Source organism: Tinamus guttatus, unplaced genomic scaffold (assembly GCF_059628265.1).
Source record: "Tinamus guttatus ecotype Peru unplaced genomic scaffold, ASM5962826v1 Tinamus_guttatus_pri_ptg000245l, whole genome shotgun sequence".
In the NCBI taxonomy this organism is placed as follows: domain Eukaryota; kingdom Metazoa; phylum Chordata; class Aves; order Tinamiformes; family Tinamidae; genus Tinamus; species Tinamus guttatus.
In genome coordinates, this window is record NW_028288779.1 from 1,174,763 (window position 1) to 1,197,081 (window position 22,319).

Genomic DNA, 22,319 nt, shown 5'->3' on the forward strand with positions numbered 1-22,319 from the left:
CATCCAGCGAGTTCTCAATCCACCTCACTGTCCACTCATCGAACCCACACTTCCTGAGCTCAAACAGCGAATGAGTCACAGGGGATACCCAGGGAACCAATCCTGAGGTTTGCTGACATAGGACACCACTCTCAAGTCATTCTCCTCCATTTACTGTTGTGTTTGTGTCTTCAGGAGTGGCTTTGAGTCACCTAAGAGGGATGGACAGGCCAATTCCTCTATTTCCTGTAAATATTAACTGCAGGTTCCCTTGTTTCATGTTGGTGAGAAAACATTAAAAACAGTAAACCCAGGGACACCAAACTGTGGTGCTGGAAACTGGCCTGGAGAGGAGACGGTAAAGTTGGTAAGAAAGGTAAAACTTCATTATAGCTTACTAATCACAAGCTGTATTAGCTGCATGTTGACTTCTAGTGATTTTTTTTTTAAAGTTACCAGTTTATATTGGCTGCTGCCCTTTAACCCTCTGCATCCTGCAGAGAATGTGCCCAGTATGTCCAGCATTTGCTGGTATGAATATACACTGCTTATTCAGGAGAAAGTGTACAGCAAATTGATTTAACCACCTCATGGATCCGCTCTCTCTGTGCAGCTGCAGTCTCCAGAATTCACACTCACTTCAAGGAGTTGGGAAACTTCAGCCATACTTCGAGTCCCTGCGCCTACCATGTGCCACCCTGGCCTTCCTGACCTGCTGTCAGCCTTTCCTTGCTTTGAATACTAAGGCTGAGTCAACATCTGCACAGACATCTTTAAATATCTGGGTGTTATTAGCTTAGGGAAAAAAACCATACTCAGTGATTCAAGGAGGAAAAAAGCACTGAACTTGCAGTAAAACTGCTGTGCCAGTTCTCACACTGCAGACAAGTGTAAAGTATCTTAGCCCATATTCCTACACTCAGTCTTGGAAGGCAGGCAGAGAAATGTAAAGGTTCTGGAGGAAAAAAAATGAAATTCAATGCTCTGCAAGTATGAGAAAAATTTGACAGCGTAATTAAGCTATCTGGTCTGGTTTTGAAGGGTTCAGCTTTCCTCTTGCAGCTCGAGACATGTTAAGGTCCTTAAAATATTGCACTAAGAAGCTCAAATATGCTCCAGCAAGACAATAACAATCCCATCCCCTCCCCAAATCCCAACACTTTACACTTTTTTTTTCCTTTTTTTAAATGACAGCCTGAACATACTACATGCAGCCTCACGCTTCTCAAGAGAGTAGAGGGAGATAAACTATGTGCTTAACTAATGTCACCAGCTATTTTCCCAGCTGTTTCAAATGTTTTAGTGACCCTCCTGCAAACCATCAACAAACTTTTTACTAGGTTTCAGGATTCTCCCTAGGCAAAGTCAGACAATTAGAGCAGCCTTAAGCCTGGTCTTTTAACAGCATGCAGCTTCAATAGCTGCTGTAGTCATTTTCACCCACCACCCTTATCTGGTTTGAATTGCTATTTTTCATCATAAAAAGAAAAAAAAGTGCCAGGATAAAATCAGTAGCAACTTTTAAGCATATGCCTTAGAGGGACAACCAACTGTGGAAGGATTCAACAACAAAACGAAACCAGTACATTTTTCCTCCTTTTCCCTCCTAGCGTATTTTCCCCTCCCCGATCAACCCTCATGCTGCTTTTTGCTGCTGCAAAGTTTCCCGCATATCCCCCTACAAGGCAACGTGATGAAAGCAGAGAGTTAATCCTTCCACAACTTCAACTGCCACTAGCCCTACTATAAACTTTAATTTACAGAGCAATCTCTCTTTTGGAAAGAAAGAAAGAAAGAAAAAATCCACACTTTCTTCCTGCACTGTAACACTGAAGTATATTTGAAAAGAGAGGGGAAAAAAAAAAAAAAATACACACACACACACACCCTCCCTCGGGTCTCTCTAAACATCTGCTTAAAGGTTTTCCCTATCTTAAAGGGGCTCTAATTACCAGCAGTTCCTCTGCTCCTTAAGCCCAAGGCTCACATTTTGATTATAACTCAAGCACCAGTTAATTTAGGGGAAAATCCAAAAAAAAAAAAAAAAAAAAAGGAGTAAAAGGACGATAGAGAAGAGGAAAAAAACACAGGCCTACCTTAAAACTTTCCAGCTTTTCAGAGGATCCAAGTCAGAGATTATAGACACCATTGTATTAATAAAAATTAAAAAATAATACTAAAAGGGGAGGAGGGGTGGGAAAAAAGGGGCAAGCGAGCCCGCTGCGGTGGGATGCGACGGGAGCACTCCGTCCTTCCCCTTTCCCTGCCTAAGGAGCTCTCGTCCTGGCGTCACTCCTGATGCCTTTTAAAGCCCTGGCTGAGCGAGCGTGGACCCGAATCTGCCCTTCACTCGCCGCAGAGGCCGCGAGCTCCCCGCGAGCTCCCGCGTTTCGCCTGCGCTCATGGGCAGCTCACGGCGAGCGGCAGCCTCCTCCTTTGGCGGGCTGGGTTTTCCACCTCCCAGCCTTGCATTTAGCTCTCTCTCTCACTCTCTCTCTCTATATATGTATTTTTATTATTTTTTGGAAGGTTGTTGGTGGGTCTCCCTTGCACCCACTCTGTACAGGGTGGAGTTGGACACTTTTAAAGGAGGGACTTTTAACGCGACTCCTCTCCCACCCTTCCCTCCTCCCCCTCTCATTCCCTTCCATACATACAAACGGACGCAACCCCCTCCTCCCCCCCAAAAAAAAGGCAATTCCAAACCTTTTGAATGCAGCATCCTCCCTCCCTCCTTTTATTTTTTTTTAAATATCCTAGGCTTGTGCGCTAGAGTCATGACTGAGAGCGGCACAGTTTATGGCAAGACTGTTGTGAAGGGAGACTAATAAAAAGCCTAATAATGCAGGGGCAGAAGTAGCCCTTTTCTATATCTAGAAGGGAGTGAAGGGGCTATTTAGCTCCATTAAATGTGTTTCTTCTTTTTGTTGCGCCTTGAAAAATAAATAATAGAGCGTTCCCCCCACCACGCCTCGCCCCCGGATCACTATGGTGATCTGAGAAGTTGTGTATACTGCTCTGTTGGTGTGTGTTTATTTAGAAAACAAAACAAAACAAAACAAAAATCCTACCTGAGTGCCATCGTTTGTGTTTTTAGAATGCCTTTTGACGTTGATTTCCCTGCATTTGAATATTCTCCTTTGTATTTCCCCACTCCTTGAAATGTTCTCCATTCATTCTGTTAGTGACCTGAGCCTTGAGCGCCACCAATTCATTGGGATTTCTGGAAAATCCCAAATTAAAACTCTGAAATCAAACCAAAACCATATTCTAACAAGTGTTCAGCCAGGGCCAAACTACCCTAAATGACAGACACTTCCACCTTGCTATTTATACGATAGGCATCTGCTGGTAGTTCCTCTCTGCCACCAGTTCCCAAAAGAAAAAAGACAATAAGGAAGTTAAAAGCAGCCTTTGCATATTATATATATATATATTATATATACTTACACATACACCTACACATATATATATGTGGTCAGACACTCAGCAGAGTAGTAAAGCATAATAAAGTTTGGAGACTGCTTCCCAATTTAAGGCCTTAAGCCTCTGATTGGTACCATTCTGTCTGGCAGAGAGCAGCTAGGAGATAATAGCCCCTGGGCAGATGGAAACGTAAAGGAGAGTCGTACCCACCTCCACACACTTTGAGGGCCATACACTGATTTACTTGAGCTCCGTAGGTTGCATATCTGGCAGTGGAAAATGAAATTTGGTGGCCACTTGTCATGTGTTTCTTTGTAGAGTGGAGCAAATCTTTACTTTTGTCTTGGGAAAGAACCAAAAGGAGGTCAGGCAGCAGCTCTTCTTCCCAAAAGAGTGCAGGTCCCATTAAACAGATTAATGTTCCACATGAGGCTGGGGAGAGTATAGCTCCCTGGCCTCTCTCTACCTCTTACACTCACTCATTTTAGATCTATATTCCCATATTTGCCCCTGCAAACCTCTCACTGAGCATTTCACATCAATGAGCAGGCTTGAAACAGCAAAAGCTTCATGGAAAAAAAAAATAAAATAAACTGTCCCATCAACTCAAGTCAAGTGCAAGTCCCCGCGAGGTCCTTGTCCCATCGTGTCTGCTCATCATCACACCTTGAGATGGGAAGGGAGAGATATATTTTTTCCTGGTGACCTGCAAAGAAGAGCTTTGCACGAGAGCAGGATGTTCCCACAGCTGTGGACCTCAAGGACTAACCACATGAGGTGGAGGACCAATGTTTCTCCGACAATGTGAGAAACCAAGGCCAAGAGAAACAATTTATCCACTTTTCCCCTTCAGGTCAGTGCCAAACTTTTGCTCTGCTGCATGGAGATTCTGGGCATCTCTTACTCTATTCATCCACTAATTCCACAAACTCTTTCCGTTTCAAGAATTTTATCTCTAACAAGTGTATTTTATACTTTCCGTAGACACATTTTTGCATAACTCGCTGCCTTCCTTCTGAAAACACTCCATTATTTTCTTCCCATATATCTGCATGAAAATAATACCATAGATTCTTATTCCTTTCCCATTCGCAATTTATACCATCATTTTTATTATTTTATTCTTAAACTTTTAATCTCTGGAAAGAAAAAAAAGAAAAAGCCCAGTCTTCATTTCATTGGACCTGGCTGGCTCTTTGCCAACTTTCTACAACACTGGAAAAAAAATGCAGCTCTGAACCTTCTAAAAATAAAACGGGCAGATTAAGTTTAGCCCAGAGAAACTTGCAACAGGCAGTGGATTTTCCAAAACAGCCTTGCGTATTTTATATGGCATGTAGCTATAGGAGGAGGGAACAAATCAAACAGCAACAACAAAAAACACTACAAAATTATTAAATTATTTTCACTATCATGCTTGGCTAGCAACACTCCCACCTGTCTTTAAACTAAATTGTTTTGTTCTGTTGTGGTTTAGGCTTTGTCTCCAAAACTCTTATTTTTATGCCCCAAGTGGAGAAATCTCCTATGATCTTTAGCTCATTTGCCAAGAAATGGAGCACACATCTGTAAAATATTACTTAGGCAAACTGAGTACAGCGAGCCAGCAGGCAGCGGCTCGGAAAGTTTCTCTACCTGCTGAAATGCAGCGTCCCGCCTAGCTTGGGGCTCTCCTGCAGCAACATGTCCTGACCGTGTCGCTAGCGAGAGCGGAGCATTTCTCCATTAATATGACAAAGAAGCACATGCCTTCGAGGTTTTGAGTCATGTTAAATTAAATATATTGGCATGCTACTACAAGTAATACTTGTCTATAGGCATATGTGCATAAAAGGGTCTCAGTGCAATGTCAGGGGCCTTAGTTTAGACAGCTGCATAGTCAAAAAAGCTCCAGATCAGCTAGTTGCAAATATTGGAAGGTCAAGGACAGGGCAAAGTATTTTTTTAAAAAGTGTAAGCAGCAACGGCCACCAAGCAATAGCAAAATGGTTTCAAGTCCTAACGAGAGTTTGTCTTCTCCCAGATGTTTCTTTATTGGAAAACTTATTGGGCTGAGGATTTCATAGCATCAGACAGAAAGAAAAACCAACAGCACTAAGCAGTTTGGAGCAGTTATTTAATCCTCTCTCCTTTATCCCATTAAAAATATTTTAAGAGACAAGGAAGTTTGGTCAAAGCTCAACATCATAGTCAGGATGCCCAGCAGCTGGGCCACCAGGCAACTATAGGCCACAAGGTAGCCTCCTAGCATGGTCTCAGTGCATTTTTTCCAACCCCCATCTTGTTGTCTCCTTTGCTCTCCGTACAAAGCAATATCAAGTTATTGGGGAAAAAAGAAAACCACAGGGCTCCTTTACTGTGAAAACTCTCTCTCCCTAGGGAATGTGGTGTAAAACAAAATTTTATCGATTAAAGGGAGGCCTAAAAGTTCAGGGCAGGCTGCTGTGGTCTGAGAAAGGCCCTTCTCCTGCCCGTGTCCTGGTCCTGCATGTCCAGCCCCCTTCCTCTCCTCCCAGCGCCTAGTGCCTCTCCATTTAAGCAATATAGTGACTAATTGGAAATGCATTCCAGCACTTTAGAAGCAGCTTTTCCTTTCCTGCTGACCAGCCAAATGTTTTAAAGTTGGCAAGGCGCTGCTTAAACTTGGGAGTTGGAGCACTCGCTCGTGGCCTAGATATGCGATAAAATCCGGCTGAATCTAATAACTCCATTGTAAAAAAAAATATGCCCTGTTATTAGAACTGCTATGAGTAAATCCAAGCATTACGAATCTCTACAGCAAGTCCTTTCTCCCTTGGCGAAACACGCGATGTGGGAGACGACAAATTGCAAGGCTGAAGTTTAAGAAAATGCACAAAGTCACGCGCCAGCGCCTGAACACAACAGCAGAAAAGGCAGGCGTAGATCCAAAAGAAAATTACCCTTTGGGAACAGTGTGGTAACTGAAACACCCTGGGGACATCAGTAATTGCTGATTCACAGCCAGGAATTGGCCAGAGTGCTGGGGCTCAGAGCATCGTCTCACGTGGAGCAAGTGAGAAGTTGCCTTCGTCCAGCAGCCACAGAGCCAGCAGTGGGGTTTATTTCTTCGCTAAAGAATAGGTGCAATTGCATGGAGCTCGTACTTTAATGGTTAATCTTTAATGTTAAATCACAAAAAAGCACCTTGTATGGGTTGACGCCTCACTTTTACAAAGTCTACAGAGACAGACTTTCAAGAGAAGGTATTTTTCTTATGCGGATTGCATTTTTAATGGATTTTCAAGTGCTTTCAGGTTTTCGCTCATGACAACCGTGGCAATAAAATGCCGCAAGAACAAAGCTGCGTTTTTGTGCCTCTTCGCCTGCAGAAAGTGACTGTTACAGCATGCTTTAGTATGAGAGAAACACTTCCCAGACCCTCAAAGACAAATCTTTCACCACAGTCCCATCGCCCTAACTGTTTTTTAAGGTGTTTGTCACTTGCTTTAAGCAACACACCAGCCGAACATTTGCATCCTATGCTAAACTTTTTTTAAGTCTACTGAGTCTTTTCCTTTGGCAGAGCACAGACACTTGGGCCACCCCAGCTGCCCCTTCAGCGCCCGAAAGAATGAAAGGGAAGAAAAGTTCCTTGTACTTGCCAGGGATTTTCCAAAAGAGCTCGTGCACACCCCAATCTGCTCCTTTCATTCCTTTCAGGGGGAGTCATGGGTCAAATTTGGTGCAGCGAGAAAGAGCAGCTGTTAACCCTTCCAGCACCACTCGGGATGCCCAGGCAGACAGTGCTTGGCTTGGCATTCCCAATCCCTTGGTGTCAGGTCATACGGGGAGCACCAAGAGATCCTTGTGAGTCCTCATGAAAAGGTTGTTGTTCAAGCTGTCTCTGTGACACAGCCCAGAAAACAAAACCTTCAGTGATGACCTTAATAAACACTTATTAAGCTATGTTTTTGCATGGACCACAGCTGCGTTTGTGCAGTCCGGATGCTGTCTCATGCGGCGCCGAAATAGGAATCTAAGTTAATTAAATTGTGCTGAATGCAAACTGTGAAATGTTTAGGAAAAGATTTCCAAAGGCACAGAGTGGCCTCAAATCCATATGCATCTTTAACAGATTCTTTAAATATCTCTGGTTTTCTAACCAATGCAGAAGTTCAGAGAAAGGGATGGTTACTGGTAAGGGACTACATGGAGATGTTTGTTTAACCCCTCTTAGTCTTCTTGACATTGAGAAAAGTTTTTTTAATCTGTGTTCTATTTTCCCATCTGAGAGGGACAGACACCAGACTAGCAAGGCACAGAGCAGAACACGAGGAACTGAGTAGAAGATATAAAAAATTGGCAGCTTTATGAAATTCTTTCCTTTCCAAGATTGTTTTAAGTCTAAATCAACTGAAATACTAGTTCATCATTCAGTGTAAAAGAACATGATCTGTTAAGACAGATGGCTTCTGCCATTTCAAAAATTTAAGAGTTACCATGGCAAAACGACAAATCCCTGAAGCTTTAAATGATGGTCACCTCGACCATATCCTTTAAAATAAAACTAGTTTAGAAACTTCAAAGACTTGGGTAGGAATAGCAGGAAAATAGCAAAAGGGAATAGCGTTAGAGTTAAGCAAATGATGAAATAAGTCTTACATTTAAGTGCTTTATATTGAAGCAAATAAATTGAGTTTGTGCTTATAGCCTTTAAATAGGAGAGCCATGGTCACCAGTGAACACTTATACTTTGCTGTTGAACTAAGGATGTCAGCACAAAATCAGGGAAAGAGAAAGCATGTTAGATGCTTGGGAAGCCATGTACATATTTCATGTAAAGGCAGGGAGGAGCATCCTCCTAGCCCACATATGAACCACAGCAGTACAGCCCGAGTTCAGGAGTGACACTGGCCGGGATTCAAGAGTTGCCAGACTTGCTGGAAATGACATCGTTTCATCTTTCCTTTCTAGTACAAATGCAGGGAAATACAACGAAACGAGAGAGATTGTTTTTTTTTCACTGTAGCAGCTGGCAGAAGATATTTATAGACACACACATACCAAAAAAACAATAAAAACCAAAACCCCCCAACAATGACAACAACAAAAAACCAAAGCAATTAAGTGTCCTGATCCTGAGCATGTACCTCCCCTGAAGCCTTTGAGGCTGAGTGCTTATCCGCATACATATGCAGAAACATCAACAAACCCACTGTGTGCAGGCGTGTGTGTTCATCCAGAGCACCATGGATCACACGGAAGAAATCTGTCTCTGTCTCTATAAAAAACAACCATCACATTACCCCAGTGAAAACAGTCTATAAGGGAATTTCATAGTGCTATTACTTCATCAATATAAAGCTGAAATTAAAGTCAAAAGTGCAAACATCCATCTAAATTCTCACTAAAAAAGTGCTTTTTTTTTCTAAATCAGGGTAGAGGAGATAAACTATATGATTTTGATATTTATGAAGTGCAATTATTTCCCCTTATCATAAAAAATACCTTTTTTGTTTTGTTTTGTTTTGGAAAAATAAGTACCATGCTCTTTCTGCTTCTGAGAATTTCCTGGTTCAAGAAAAGCTTCAAATAATTGTTCATTCATTCCCATGTTGACTGTTCCATTATTTCCTACTTCTCTTCATGAAAGTTTTATAACTTTTCAAAGTCTTAATAGCTACTGCATCCCAAATTACATTATTTTACACACAGCTCATATGCATACATACAGTTTTTTTGCTGGAGATCCTTCCCTTCCATTCAAAAACATCAAAATCTCATGTCATTATTTGCTTTCTTGCTAACCTCATTTACACAAGCACTGAAGTGATTTTTCTTCCAGTTAAGACCTGGTCTGTGATTCCAATAAAGACAAACACAGATCCCCATGTCGAAAATAAAATATTCTTATTACTTTCTAAACCTTAGGCATAAGCATTCTCTGCCTCATCAGACAGGACCCAACCAATAAAAATTGCAAAAAGAATTAGCCTAATAGGAGCAGCTTCCTAGAACATGACACTGCCTCTAGACACCGTATTTTTGAAAGCTTCATATTGGATGCTTTGGCCTATAGAACACCAAGAAAATATCCTTGTTTTGCCATTTGGTTGTTCAATCGTTATAGACTTGCCAAATTGCTAGTTTACTGGAAGCTGGATGAAATCACTAGTTCTCTGTAAGCTGCAAGGGTTGCTGAACTCTCCTTGGGAAACTTGGCTCACTTCCAGGTGACAGAACAGCCCATGTCCCTGGTCCTGATAGGCCAGCAGATATCAGTAGATCGTCTTGGGTGGCCTTCTTAGGTTTCATTCAGCTGCCCTTGTCTGCTGGAATTAGTAAAGGACTAAACTGTAAATTGCACCTGGCTGTTCCACATCATCCAGGAAGACTTTCAGTCTCCCTCTGAGGGGGGAGAAGATGCAGTAATTTTCATAATAGTTTGAATAGCTTATGCTGCTCTTGTTTAGTCTGTCCCTCCTCTCCAAATGAGAAATTCCATCTCTTGATTATTATTCCTTATCCAGTAACCTGAAAAAAAATTAAGACTCAGTATTTTCTGCTTTCAGAAATAGGTGTCTTGTCATTTCCCAGGCTGTTTCTAGACACCCCCAAATATTCCTTTCTTTTTTTTTTCTTTTGCAGCCAAATTCTCAATGTCTTTTCTATGACTGAAAATTTTGCCTATGATGACAGAATGAGCAGCCAGTCGGTATGTGGGGCAGTGAACCTGCCCTTTTTGAATGCTGGTTTGGAGTTAACAGGATCATGGTGCAGTAAAATTTCCTTTCAGTGCAGATTAACCAAGTCTACTTATTTAAAATGGTCCATCCCAATGAGATGTTTCTAGCAGTCAAAGTTTTTAATGAATTTGAAACACATCCCATTATCCCAAGAGGATGTGAGCAAGTCATCCAGGTGCTTTTCAAACACAGAATTGAAATATTTCCCATTGAAGCGAAGAATATTGCTCACCTCTGTCTTTTTCTGCACCACTATTATCAACTTTATCTCTGTCTATAAAGGAGTTCATACCTAGAGGATAGTATGAACTCCACTGCGTGTCTGTAAACTATTTTAAGACAGTTTGTAATCTATGCAGAAGAGGGAAGCCACTTTTTGTCCCTGCTCATACATGGGGAAAGTCTGCCAGCTCTCAATGAGGCAAATTGCTGCTTCCCAGCTCCCATGTGGCTATTCCACTCTGCTGTCAGAAGTCATGGCCATTAGCAGAACCACCTGAACTGACATGTGTGTCACTGCTCAATGTGATGTCCTAGCAAAATTGCTGTTGTGGGAAGCTGTCTTGACCTGTCGGCAGGGCAGCTTTTAAGTATCTGCAATTGAAATGCAAACCCTTAGTATGAATATGCTACAGATTCTTTAATTTCTGCTCCAGCTGCTCTAAATTCTGGCACGGGAATGGAGAAATAATAGTTGAAACTTCATCAGCCATTGAACTTGGCAGTAAGGAAAACTTTACCATGACCAGAGAAGTGTTGAGAATCATGACTTATTGTGGAGCTGCTCCAGGGAGGAGAAAAGATAAGGTGCTTCCTTCTCTGCAAGCACTAGCTGAGCTGGGGATTTATTGGGTGCTATCGTCTATAGCCAAGAGACAAAATTCAGGGCTGCATTCAGTGTGCTATGGATACTCTTTGAAAGTCCGCCAAAGGCTTTTGAACCAAAGAAATAAAAATACAGATTGAAGGTGAAGGAAACTGCCACTGAAACTATCACCTCCAGCAAATATAATTAAGAAAATAAGCACTGAAAAAAAATAAACCAGTGAATGAATACTACACTGCATTTTTAGAAATTATGTCATTTTCAATAACACAAGACAAAGTTTCCTGGAGCAGGAGGTCCCAAATGCGACATAAGAACCACTTTTAAGTAAATGGTCTGTCCCAGAGCCAAAAACTGTTACTGCCTCAGCTGTAAGAATATCAGTACGTGGCAAAAAAAATGTTCACAATCCCTTGAGCTAGAGCACTACTTAGTGTGCTTTTTGCTCCTGGCACATCATCAGGTTCTTCCACTTCTTAGTCCATCAGCCGTAGGTTCCCCTCAACCCCTTAGGCTTCTTTAGCACAATCCTATGTATTTTGGAACTTTTCATTAACCTCTATTTCCCCTTTTTTCCATTTTCTCTCTGCATATCTCTAAACATCTCTAATTGCTGCCCATACCACTGAGATGACAGAAGCTTTTAGCCAAAGGTGTCCTTTTTCCTGGCTGTGACATTATTATAATCTAATAAACTGTGAATAAAGAGCTTTCTATTTTCCAATGTTTCATTCATAATTTTCCACTTTCAGAAAATTCTCTTTTTTAAAGCACCAGTTATGCGTATGACTAGCAGGGATGTACTCAATTTGCTGTACTGAATGCAATCACGTCACGACCATTCATCCTTAGGCCGTCACTAACTTCCAGTCTAGCTACAAATTCATCTTTATCCAATAATGTCAGGTCCAGAACAGACTTGTTTTGCATTGAGCGCAACATAATTTATGTTTGAAACTGCTTTATTTAAAACACACACATGAACAAGCAAACCAGCATCAATACTTTGCTGCCCGCTGCGGGGAATCAGTAGCCATGTCCCGCAAACTGAAGTCTCCTGCAACACCAAGTTTCTTCTCCATACATTACTGACAGGTACGTATGAAATATCACATCTTAATACTTTTAGTACCAAGTACTCCTGTAATCCTATGAACCTGCACAGAGCCTCACTCCACGGATATTCCTGCTCTGTCATCTACTGACTCCACAAACTCTATCTCCCTTTCAAGAACTTTATCTCTAGTAGTTATACTTTATGCTCACTGTAAATCCATTTTTTTCAGACTCCTCTCTCTGATTAACCTAATCTGACCACAGAACTGATCCGGTTTTTAGCAGGAAGCTTGACTAGATACCTTCTAAAAGTCCCTTCCAACTGAATTATTCTATAATTCCTGAATAATTCAGGAATTCTTTTCTTGCCCACTGCACCTTTAGTAAATTGGTTGTGAATAGACATGCTACAGTTCTGATCATTCAGATTATCTATTTTTCAGCAAGAAAGTTATATTTTTCTGTATGCTCTTGATTTTGAATCACAGGACAAGCACCGGCATGCGATCATTAGAAAATATATTATTTTCCCGTTTGGTGTTGCTCAGGTTGCATATTGACTGCTGGTTTGGAGTTTGCACAGCTGAGCTCTCAGCATACCCTCCTAGCTAGATTAAAGACCTCTTGGCTGCTGCAGGATTATTTGACTGCAAAGTTAGTTCTGTGCTGCTTGGTTTAGCAGCCTGGGGCAGGCTCGCTTAGCCAAGAGCACCGGTTGGCCAGCTGTCTTGTGGAGACCAGGGTGAGGCAGACCTCTTGTGCTTCTCAGGCCTCCTGTGGCTTCCACAAACCTGGAAAGCTGGTCTTTTTTCCAGTGTGCTGAAAGCTCTGATACTTCTGCTGTGCTTTCTGTGCTCCCCAGGTTGCCTGACCCAGCAGTTACTAAGGTGTCCACATCTGCTCCCTTGGCTCGTTCCAGGTCTCCAGGAGCACAAGCTGGTAGAAAAGAAGCGGTGGTGGAGGAGCAGCGTTGGGCTCTGCTGAGGAACACACGGCAGCTGAGGCCCAGGGATGAGAGGGGATGAGTCATTTGAGCCAGGCACAGGCTTTCCCCCACCACCTCCCCACCTCGCGTGAATGCAAAGAGGTTCTGAGCCAGACCATCTGGACGGCGCGGTGGGAGCTGCGGCCTGCGGAGAGGGCTTGGGCCGCCCGCAATGCCTAGCAGAAAGCAAAACAACTTGCTCTGCAGACCTTCCTCCAGCCTGCTCACCAGCAGCCATCGGCTGATTTCATATCAATGAGCATTTCCAATGACTAATTCTAATTTCTGCGAGGTGGAGGAATGGGAAGGATGACTCACATTCGATTAAAGAAGATGACATCATGAAGAAATTTGCCCTACGAAGACAATGATATCAAATTTGATCTGCAAGAGCATTTAGGAGCCACTGCCTAAAAGTAAGAAAATTTGCCAGGGAATATGCAGCAGTGGTTGGAGAGTGCTATGTGAATTCATAGTGCTATCCCGTTCTCTTATTACTTGACTATATCCAAAAAGGAGCTATGAGTTAAATTTAAAGTGGAAATTCATAGGTTAGGTAACTGAACAAACAGGTCCAGAACAACAACTCCAGAAAGTGTAGATTTGCAGAGCTCACAAATCTGTATAAAGATCCCAAGATAGTTTCTTCATTTATCTGATTTCTAGTGCTATATAAATATTCTCAAATTACTGCGGTCAAAATTGTCATTTGTTCCTTTATGACAAGGCAACTAAATTTCCAACTTTTATAGCTCCCCCAATTACCACTTTCCATTAGCCCCATTACACTTCTAACCATTTTTTTTCCTAGGATCATTCAGCATTTTTCAGTTTTGAATCATCCAGCAATAAAACATACAATGGAGAAAAATTGGCAATTGTATAGAGTTATGCTGTTTATTCAGGAAAGTATGAATCTGTCCTGTACTAAATATATCCTAAAAGGAGAAAAAATTGCTTTTTTTTTTTGTTAATGTTGCCATGAATATTACACCAAGAAAAAAAAGAAAAAGTCCCCTCTGTCTTATAGTACTGTATTGGTTATGTAGCCTGTAAGAAAGAGTTAGAGTATTGAACTGACACAGTTAAGATAAAAACAGTTGGCTAAAACAACAAAGGACTCCCTTTCTAAAAGAACAAAGAAACTTTCACAAAGCTTAAAAATAAATTACAGATTTTCTCGTATATACTTCCCATATGCATTTATTCCAAGTTGACCCTGTTAACTATAGGCCTGTTGGTTTCGTCAAAATGATGGTGTGTACTTAATGCAACCAACTTTCTTGTTTTTTCTTTTTGAGGCTCAGGTTTTCTAAATTCTGCAGAAATTCTGATGGGATGAGACAACCACCACTAGTTCCTTCTCCTGGAGTCTTGTAGAAGGTGTCTGGGTGCACTGATATGGCTGGATAATGAAATAACCTGTATAAGTAGCTTTCAGATCTCTTGAAGTTTGAAAATTATGGGCAGGAAAATTGCTATACAAATCAAAACCGGAATGAGTTCTGCTGAAACGATTTTAAGGTAATAGAAAGTTTGAAAGATCCAAAAGAAAGAGAATACAGAGGCCAGGAAAATCATCTCTAGTTTAAGCAAATGTCATAAAAATGCATTTATTAGAAGTACAACATTAGAGACATCCCATATAACTAACTCTTCCCCTAACATTCATGCTGAATTATTATGCACAGTGGATCCATGCTGTTCAAGGCATCAAGAATTGAAAGTAATGTAGGAAATCCACCCTTTACACATCCTTTGCTTGTTGCAGTGGCTGTAAACAAGCTTAGTGCATAGACTTAAACATTTCTTCCCACAGAACTTTTTTTTTTTCTAAATAATTAGCTGATGGAATTTATTGAGCACCCCTCTGGTTACCTTAAAAGCAGAAATACAAAAATATAAAAGTCACAAAATAAAAATCATTTTAACAGGTCTCCATCTGGTAATTTTAGTAATGGAAATGTAAAGTTACAAAACATGCCTGTTATCCAGTACTTGTATGAAAAGAAAAATCCTTATTAAACAAATTTTTTAAAAGTCCTGCAAAAATCAGTTTAGTAAAGTGTTTAGCTCAATCTCAACTAAGAATTTCAGCGCCAAAGGAATCCAGGTCACATTTAGAATAGAACTGGAAAAGCAATTTTTCTCCAAAATATTGGGGTTTATGGCAATATATTTATAATAGACTGCTAAACTAACCTTGTAATGCATAGCTTAATAACACCAACCAACATTAGGTTACCCTTCTACTAGGGTGGAGACTAAGGCTGAACAAGGCGATTTCAAAAATATCTTCTTCTGAGACTGATTATATGAACACAGTCTAAAGCTTTTAAACTCCTGGACTCTCAGAAATGTCACTTTGTTTTGACTAAAGAGAAAAAAACCTCAGTGACTACATTAAATTGAATCATATTGCAAAAGTTTTGAATCATCATATTATATCAAGAAACATGGGTGCTAAGACTATAGGTACTGCAACTTTTAATGCAATGCATTCTCTAAAGTTCGCCCAAAACATGTTCACAGTGGGTTAGGAATGACTGTGGCTTGCATTTTTTCATCTTTTTTTTTTTTTTTTCTTCTTCCCACTTCTCACTTTTGTTTTGTTTCGCTTTGAATACTTCACAGTGTTTGTATTTTGAAAGCTGGCCTATTTTCCCTTACAAAGCAGCAGATTCAGTTTGTGGTATAAATGCTAAATCAGCATGTGTCAAACTTGTTAAACCTTTTTTATGCCAAACCTTGAAGAACCTGATAAAATAAAGCTGTAAAGATATACATTTTAATAAAACATTATTCATGCACTGTTAGTCCACAAAATATTCTTATGTACTATATAGAAATGAAAAGCAACATTTCTCTGGCCTAAAGCTAAGTTTTTATGACTCCCTTGGTAATTTCCCCATTCTTTAATCCTACTTTATTTATTTATTTTACAATAGGCTTTCAGAAAAGGGATGGCATTCTTCCATTTTTCTTGACATGTTTTCATGGTTTTGTTTTGTTTTTGCCTGACCTTTTGCATCATCTATAGGAAGTTTAATAGGGACATGGAAAGTAGAAGGGATGAAGGACAGATGCTGGAAGCAACATAGGCTGCAGGCAATAGCTCTGCTGAGGGGGGAAGTGTGGTTATATGGTTCAGATACTGGCCTGGGCGTCAGGAGATCTGGGTTTCCTTTCTCAATCTGCCTGACAACTCTGAGTGATACCAGCTCTCTGTTTGCTTAGTGGGAATGATAATATTTACTTCTCCCATTCCTTTGTCTACTTAAGTGATAGGTGGCTTGAGACTCCTACTATCTCTTATTGTGATGTGCCTAACCCAGTAGCACGATTATTCTGGCTGAAGTTTTTATGTATCAATGTAATGTGATAAATTCATGTCAGCCATCCAAATATGCCGCTATAGCATGTGACTCTGCCATACCATAAGGCTGAGGAAGAAATCCCTGAGGCAAAGCACTGTGTGTCTAAATGTTAAATCATTGTGCCTTATATTTCCCAATCTGCAAGCTTCGGAGCATCCTGGGTGCTCAAACTGTCTTCATCCTACAGCATTTATAAGGATGTTTTTTGATAGATGCACCAAATTGTATGATAGACACATAAAGTCCACTTGCCCTCACTCAGGAAATCACATTTATTGGTATGTTTTTAATCTACTTGGACTTGGCCACATCTGTGAATCACGTTCGACTGCATCACAGGGAATTAACACCATGGTGATATTCTCAGCAAACACTTACATGTTTCCAAGCTTCTGGAGAAAAGGCAGGAAAGTTCCCTGGAACTCTCCTTCAGTGAGGTCTCTCCTGTAAGTCTCTCCACCAGTGAGGAACAGCAGCTGTTTTTGGTAAGTCAAGCCCTACTGGATCCTCCACAGGATCCATTTTTTTTTCCCTCCTAGTTGCCTAAAAATCTGTAAAACCTTCATGGATCTTTGCTACTCCTCGTGCCTTGCTGGCTCGCTGTGTGGGTCACTACCATTTTCTCTAACTGGCCCGAGATATTTCACCAGAACGTAGACTCTCTGAAGAGCTCTGAAGGATGCAAACTGGTCAAAGTGTCAAACACAGCTCTTTGAAGAGCTCCTTGAATTTGGCAGTCTTGTTGCTGGCTCAGTGACCAGCAATCAAGGTCAACAGTAGGATCAATAGGAGAAGTACAGGAGCAAAGAATGAGTCTGTGCCCAGAGGCAGTAAGAACCAGTTGCTGTGCAAATATTAAGGACTATAACTAGGTTAACTATACCACCATAAAGAACCAAAAGGACTGCAGGAGATGATGATTATCTTTAATGCAGCGCGACAAAGTATCACTTTCTCTTATTATGCAAAAAAATGATGTGAATGGAGAAAAAGACTAAACTGTTGCTGGGAGCATAGTTTAGCTCCTCCGTTGCAGGCGCTGGTAACACAAAGCAACTTATTCTTTCTTTTGCTCCCCATGCCTGAGAGGGTTTTTTCCTGTCTTGAAGGAGCCCCACTGTTTTTCTCTGCCTTCCACACCTGCTCACTGCTCTGTCTGCTGAGCTACAAAGTAAAACAATAAAAATTTGAGGCACAAAAAATCATATATTTTGGCTCCCAATACTCAGAAGCTCATGGACAGAGACAAAGGAAAAATGTTTTTTTTCTTAGCTGGTGCTTGGGTTCCTCCTTCTGCAAAGGAATTCCTCAGCTAGGAAGTTTAAATCCGCAGACAACCATATTTAAAGGTATTTTGGGTTCAGGATTTCAGTGGGATGCTTTCCAAGAGAACTCGCATCCAAGCGCTGATGGGTTGTGTGGTGGGAGGCAGAACACGGTCCTAGGACTTGGGAGGTGGGTTCTGCTGCAGCTGGCATGCTGGGTGATTAATGCAAGCCACTTAGCATCTCCTTCCTCCCCCTTGCTGTGCCTTAGGTTGCATAGGAACAATGACATTTTTCTCCTTTGTACTTATTTGAAAGCTACTGATGAAACCCCCTACTTAAGAATTAGTTAGTAATATAGAGCTGGGCAGAAAATTCTGAAGAAAAAAAATCATTAAATACAGCTTTTGTATCAAATGCATGCTTCCAGGTTTTTAAGAAGAATTAAAAAAAAGCCTTTCCCAGAAGAGCTGACATTTCCAGAAGAAATTTTTAATTTTACACAAATATTTAATTTTACAAAAATATTTTTTCCTTCTGAAAGAATGTTGATGGAAAATTTCTAGCATGCTCTAGCAACAAATTAATTCCCAGCTTTGCTTAACAGGCTTTAATGCCACAGTTCTATTATTCACAAGCAAAGAAAATCTCAGAAGGAAAGATTGGTAGATTTCCCATATTCCTGTAAGTGAAGCTGTTATAACTTATTACCTTAGCTACTGCACAAAAAAATCTCAACAGGTCATAATGTTCCACTAGGTGTCTTAGATCTGAAGGAGCAGGGGAATTCACATTCATTTAAAGATACTGCAATACTGTCTCCATAAATCCCCTCAATAGGACAAGATGTAGGCCTAGCTTGATGGGATAAAGATAGTGTTTTATATCAAGTTTTTGAGCTTCATTCTAAATAGTCATTGATTTTTGTGGGTATATATCAGATTTTAATGTTCTTTTGGATACCGTTGTCTACAATTCCATCCTTTACTTCTAAAAGAGCAAAAACTGACTGGCAACACCCAGAATATATCCTACAACATCCATCTATTGTGTCTCCGAATCTCCCTGCAATACAATAAAGCACTTTTATTCCCTATGAAGAATGATTTACGGTGAAGTGAATGTCTTAAGTGTAACACATCTACACAGGGTGGTGTTATCATAGCATATATTTCTTCTGTAAGAGTTAACCTACTATCCAGCATGCTTTACCAACAATTGTTTGCATAATGTAAAGCAGCTACTTTGATGCTAATAGAAATAAATGGCTGAAAGAACACAAAAAATTGAGAGCTTTTGCTTACTATTTAAATGCTTTCGGATAGCAGTGCTGTGTGAAATTCTAATACACTCTCTCTGTAACAGTCAGATATTAAAATGGTTCAAAGATTAGGAAATCATTTAAAAATGTAATTAATATAGCAGCACAATTCTCTGTGGTCTGTAAGATACGATGCATTAAGTGTAGCAAATAAAACATAGCAGAGGACAGTCATCCACCTGTATTATACATCTAATCCATTAAAATATGTACATAGATTTACTGAATTTGCCTTTCAAACATTGTATTTCTGATCTGGATATTCAAGAGTGATATTTGCTTGTTGGCAATTTAATTATATAGCTTCTTCTCTGCTGTTCTCTTTTCCTTCAGTTTTTCATTTAATTTCTTTAGAAAGTTCTTATAGTTTTAAACTCAGAGTAACAAAACTAACAATTAAGAATGAAAGAATATGTCTGAAACTCAAAACCTAAAGCCTTTTTCATGTTTTATAGAATTCTAGTACCACAGGAAAATTCAGGTTGGAAGGGACCTTACAAGGTCATCTACTTCCAACTCCTAATCGAAACCAGGTCACCTATGGTGTACGTTTCCATGCTCAATGTCCTGTTTTCAATGCCTAAATTTTCATCTTAATGCTTTCATTCAATTAGAGGGTCTAAACAGGAAAGATGCTCTTGCACTGGGCAGGCAGCTCTGTCCTGTGCAAAATGCACATCGGTGCTTTGAGATGATGATGTGCTTGCTTCCTTAGGGATCCCAATTTCTGAAGCCCCTATTGCATCTCCAATTGCTTCATGAAGGATTTGCCAGAAGAAAACGTTTTGCTCATTTCAAAGTGGAATTAAGGATTTCAAAACTGTGAGCACTTCTAAAAGTAAAAGTTCATTGTTTGCCTGAATGTATTCTACATAAAGATTGAGATGCTACTATAATTTATATGCTCAAGACTCGAGGCAAGCCTAGCAAATGGTCTTATGAATGACCTGAAACACGTTACATAATCCTCGGTCCTCCCTTGTCAAGACCTATGCATTGATTTTTGCAAGTTCTAAATCTTTTCTGTATCTTTTATCCTAAAATCCAGTTTCTGAGTCTAGTAAGGAAGAGAAGAATCAAAATACTGCATAAGTGGTTACTACAGTTTCTCTGATATACATGCATATAGTTATGAATGCAAAGAAGGCACAACGTCCCTAAATTTCAAAACCATGTTGCAGACTTCTGAGGTTTCGATAATGCTGATAAGAATGTGAAGTTTATTGAAATGGAGCCTTCAAACCTTGAAGGTGTTCATTCAGTCCAAATAATCTTTCTAAAGATAGAGTCTGGGCAGGATGCTAAACAACACAAAGCAGATAATTCCAAGATTAAGTCCAAGAACATGCTGAGAAGTCTGATTCCTTTTCATAGGATAATATTGCGAATTAATTAAGAGAACCAACAAGGGAGCAAATTAATAATGGAAAAGGCACTAAAATATAGATGGTGACTGGGAAACCATAAATAAATATACATTTAGAAATAACTGTTCCTTTCTCGTTAAGATCTTCCTAAGACTTAAGGCAAGTGTGCTGGCAAAATGATGTACACTGGCATAATATTCAATAATTGCCAGGAGTAAGCCAATAGCTCAGTGGAGCATCTTGCTCACACAACTACTTCTTTTCTCTGTTAAAGCACTGAAAAACTTGGTCTGACCTCACAGCTGGTCCTTCTTTGAGTAGGGCTTGATGAGGTCCCTCCTGGCCTGAATTAGCCCACAATCCCAAGATGAACCCAGCTTGGGCATCGCTGCATGACACAAGCTTGTAACAGTAGCAAAGCCTACTCAGAGCTGTATCTAAAAGAAAAGAGGGAGAAGACGTATGGTGGACCAAGAGAAGCTGAGTGAAATGGATTGGATGGCATCTTATTCTTTCTAACCGTTTATGTGCTTCTGACCCTTAATTTTAACATCTGCAATGCAACACAAACTCTGTGTGAACTGCTGTGCAGTAGGCAAACAATAATTTTCCACTAAAGTGTCAAGGTCACTGATATGGGTAATTAGCTAGCACTGTGGTTCAATACATTAATTCTTTGTGAAGTAGTAGTAAAATGTATGTTGACTCTTGGTAGCCTCAGTGTAGATGCTGCAACTTTGTAATAGATGTGGATGCAATAACCTGCTTGAGCTTGTCTACTTGAGATAAGGTGTTTTCTTAAGTGATGATGATGAATGCTGCTTTTCCAGGAGCCAGAGAATGTCATTAAACTAGCTAATATTTTGCTGCCCTCCCATGTAGAGCAAGCATTGCTAAAGGGTAGTGGTGCTGTCAAATCTTTATAGGCTGGAACGGGGAATAAAGCAGAGAGAAAAAAAAATAGATGAAAAAAGTAGATAAAGGGCCTAAGGTGAATTCAGGCCTAATACACAATACATAGAATTGTTTGGTTTGCTTGCTTTTCTTTCTCTCCTCAATAGTATTAGTTCAACTTTTTTTTTTTTTTAACCAGCAGTCGAACTCGCTCAACTCTCCCCATATTCCTCAGTCACAGACCTAGTTCATCATCTGTCAATAGAAGAATTTTAGATCTCTCCAGACCCAGAGACATAAGCCAGAGTTCAAAATGAAAATACACAGATTGCTGGTAGCCGTGCCAGTGGTAGAGAACTGCATCAGTGACTGTGTATATATAAACACAAGCAAACCTATCTAAGGATAAGAAAAAAAGAGAATAAGTGTCAGTGTACAAAGAATTTTGTCTGTGACAGGTCTTAAGAAACTAGAGGGCAAATTCTCTGCTGATGTAATTAGCACAGCTCTGTTAAACTCTATGGACCTGTACCAGTTTAGACACACAAGAGATTTGACCCCATTACTTTATTTAGTGACAGTTACAGTAATTTCAAATTGTCAAGTCTGCTGTATTCCAACAAGTAATGCCTTTAAGCTCTGTTAATAACTTGCCTTCCTCAAAATGTCGTGCAAGCAATTGTCTTTGCTTTACAATCAAACTTAAACTACAGAGGTAGATAAATTTTTGTTATCCATGTTGGGATTTATATCCAGAAGAACGACACAGCTTAGAAACTCTGAGGCACAACTACCCACTTTGCAAAGCCAAGTACAGTTGAAGGAGGTAGAGCAATCTTATTGTACTGATATGAGACAAACACATATTTAGACAGGACATAATTTTAGGCAGGAAGGAGAGAAATGAAATTCTTGCTTCATTCAAATGTTACTCATTTGTTGTTATGAAGTTCTCCAGAAAAACTCCGATGTGCTACCATAAGTAAAATCTACCAACAGAGCTGTGCTTCCCTGACATTTGCTAGTGGTTATATGGCAGATTATAATACTATACGTTTAGAAGGAAAGAATGGCTCAATATAGCCTCTAATGGCTAATAACGGGGAATAGCTGCTG

General features: G+C 40.2%; 1 protein-coding gene across 1 annotated transcript in view; it reads right to left on the reverse strand.

Annotated features, from left to right (window-relative positions):
- Positions 1–2,143, reverse strand: part of CELF2 (CUGBP Elav-like family member 2) — a 311,231-nt gene extending 309,088 nt beyond the window's left edge. The window contains exon 1 of the mRNA XM_088526296.1: positions 2,076–2,143. Within this exon, the coding sequence (XP_088382422.1) occupies positions 2,076–2,128 (53 nt within the window). The 5' untranslated portion in view covers positions 2,129–2,143. The remainder of the gene's footprint in view (positions 1–2,075) is intronic.
- Positions 2,144–22,319: the final 20,176 nt, after the last annotated feature.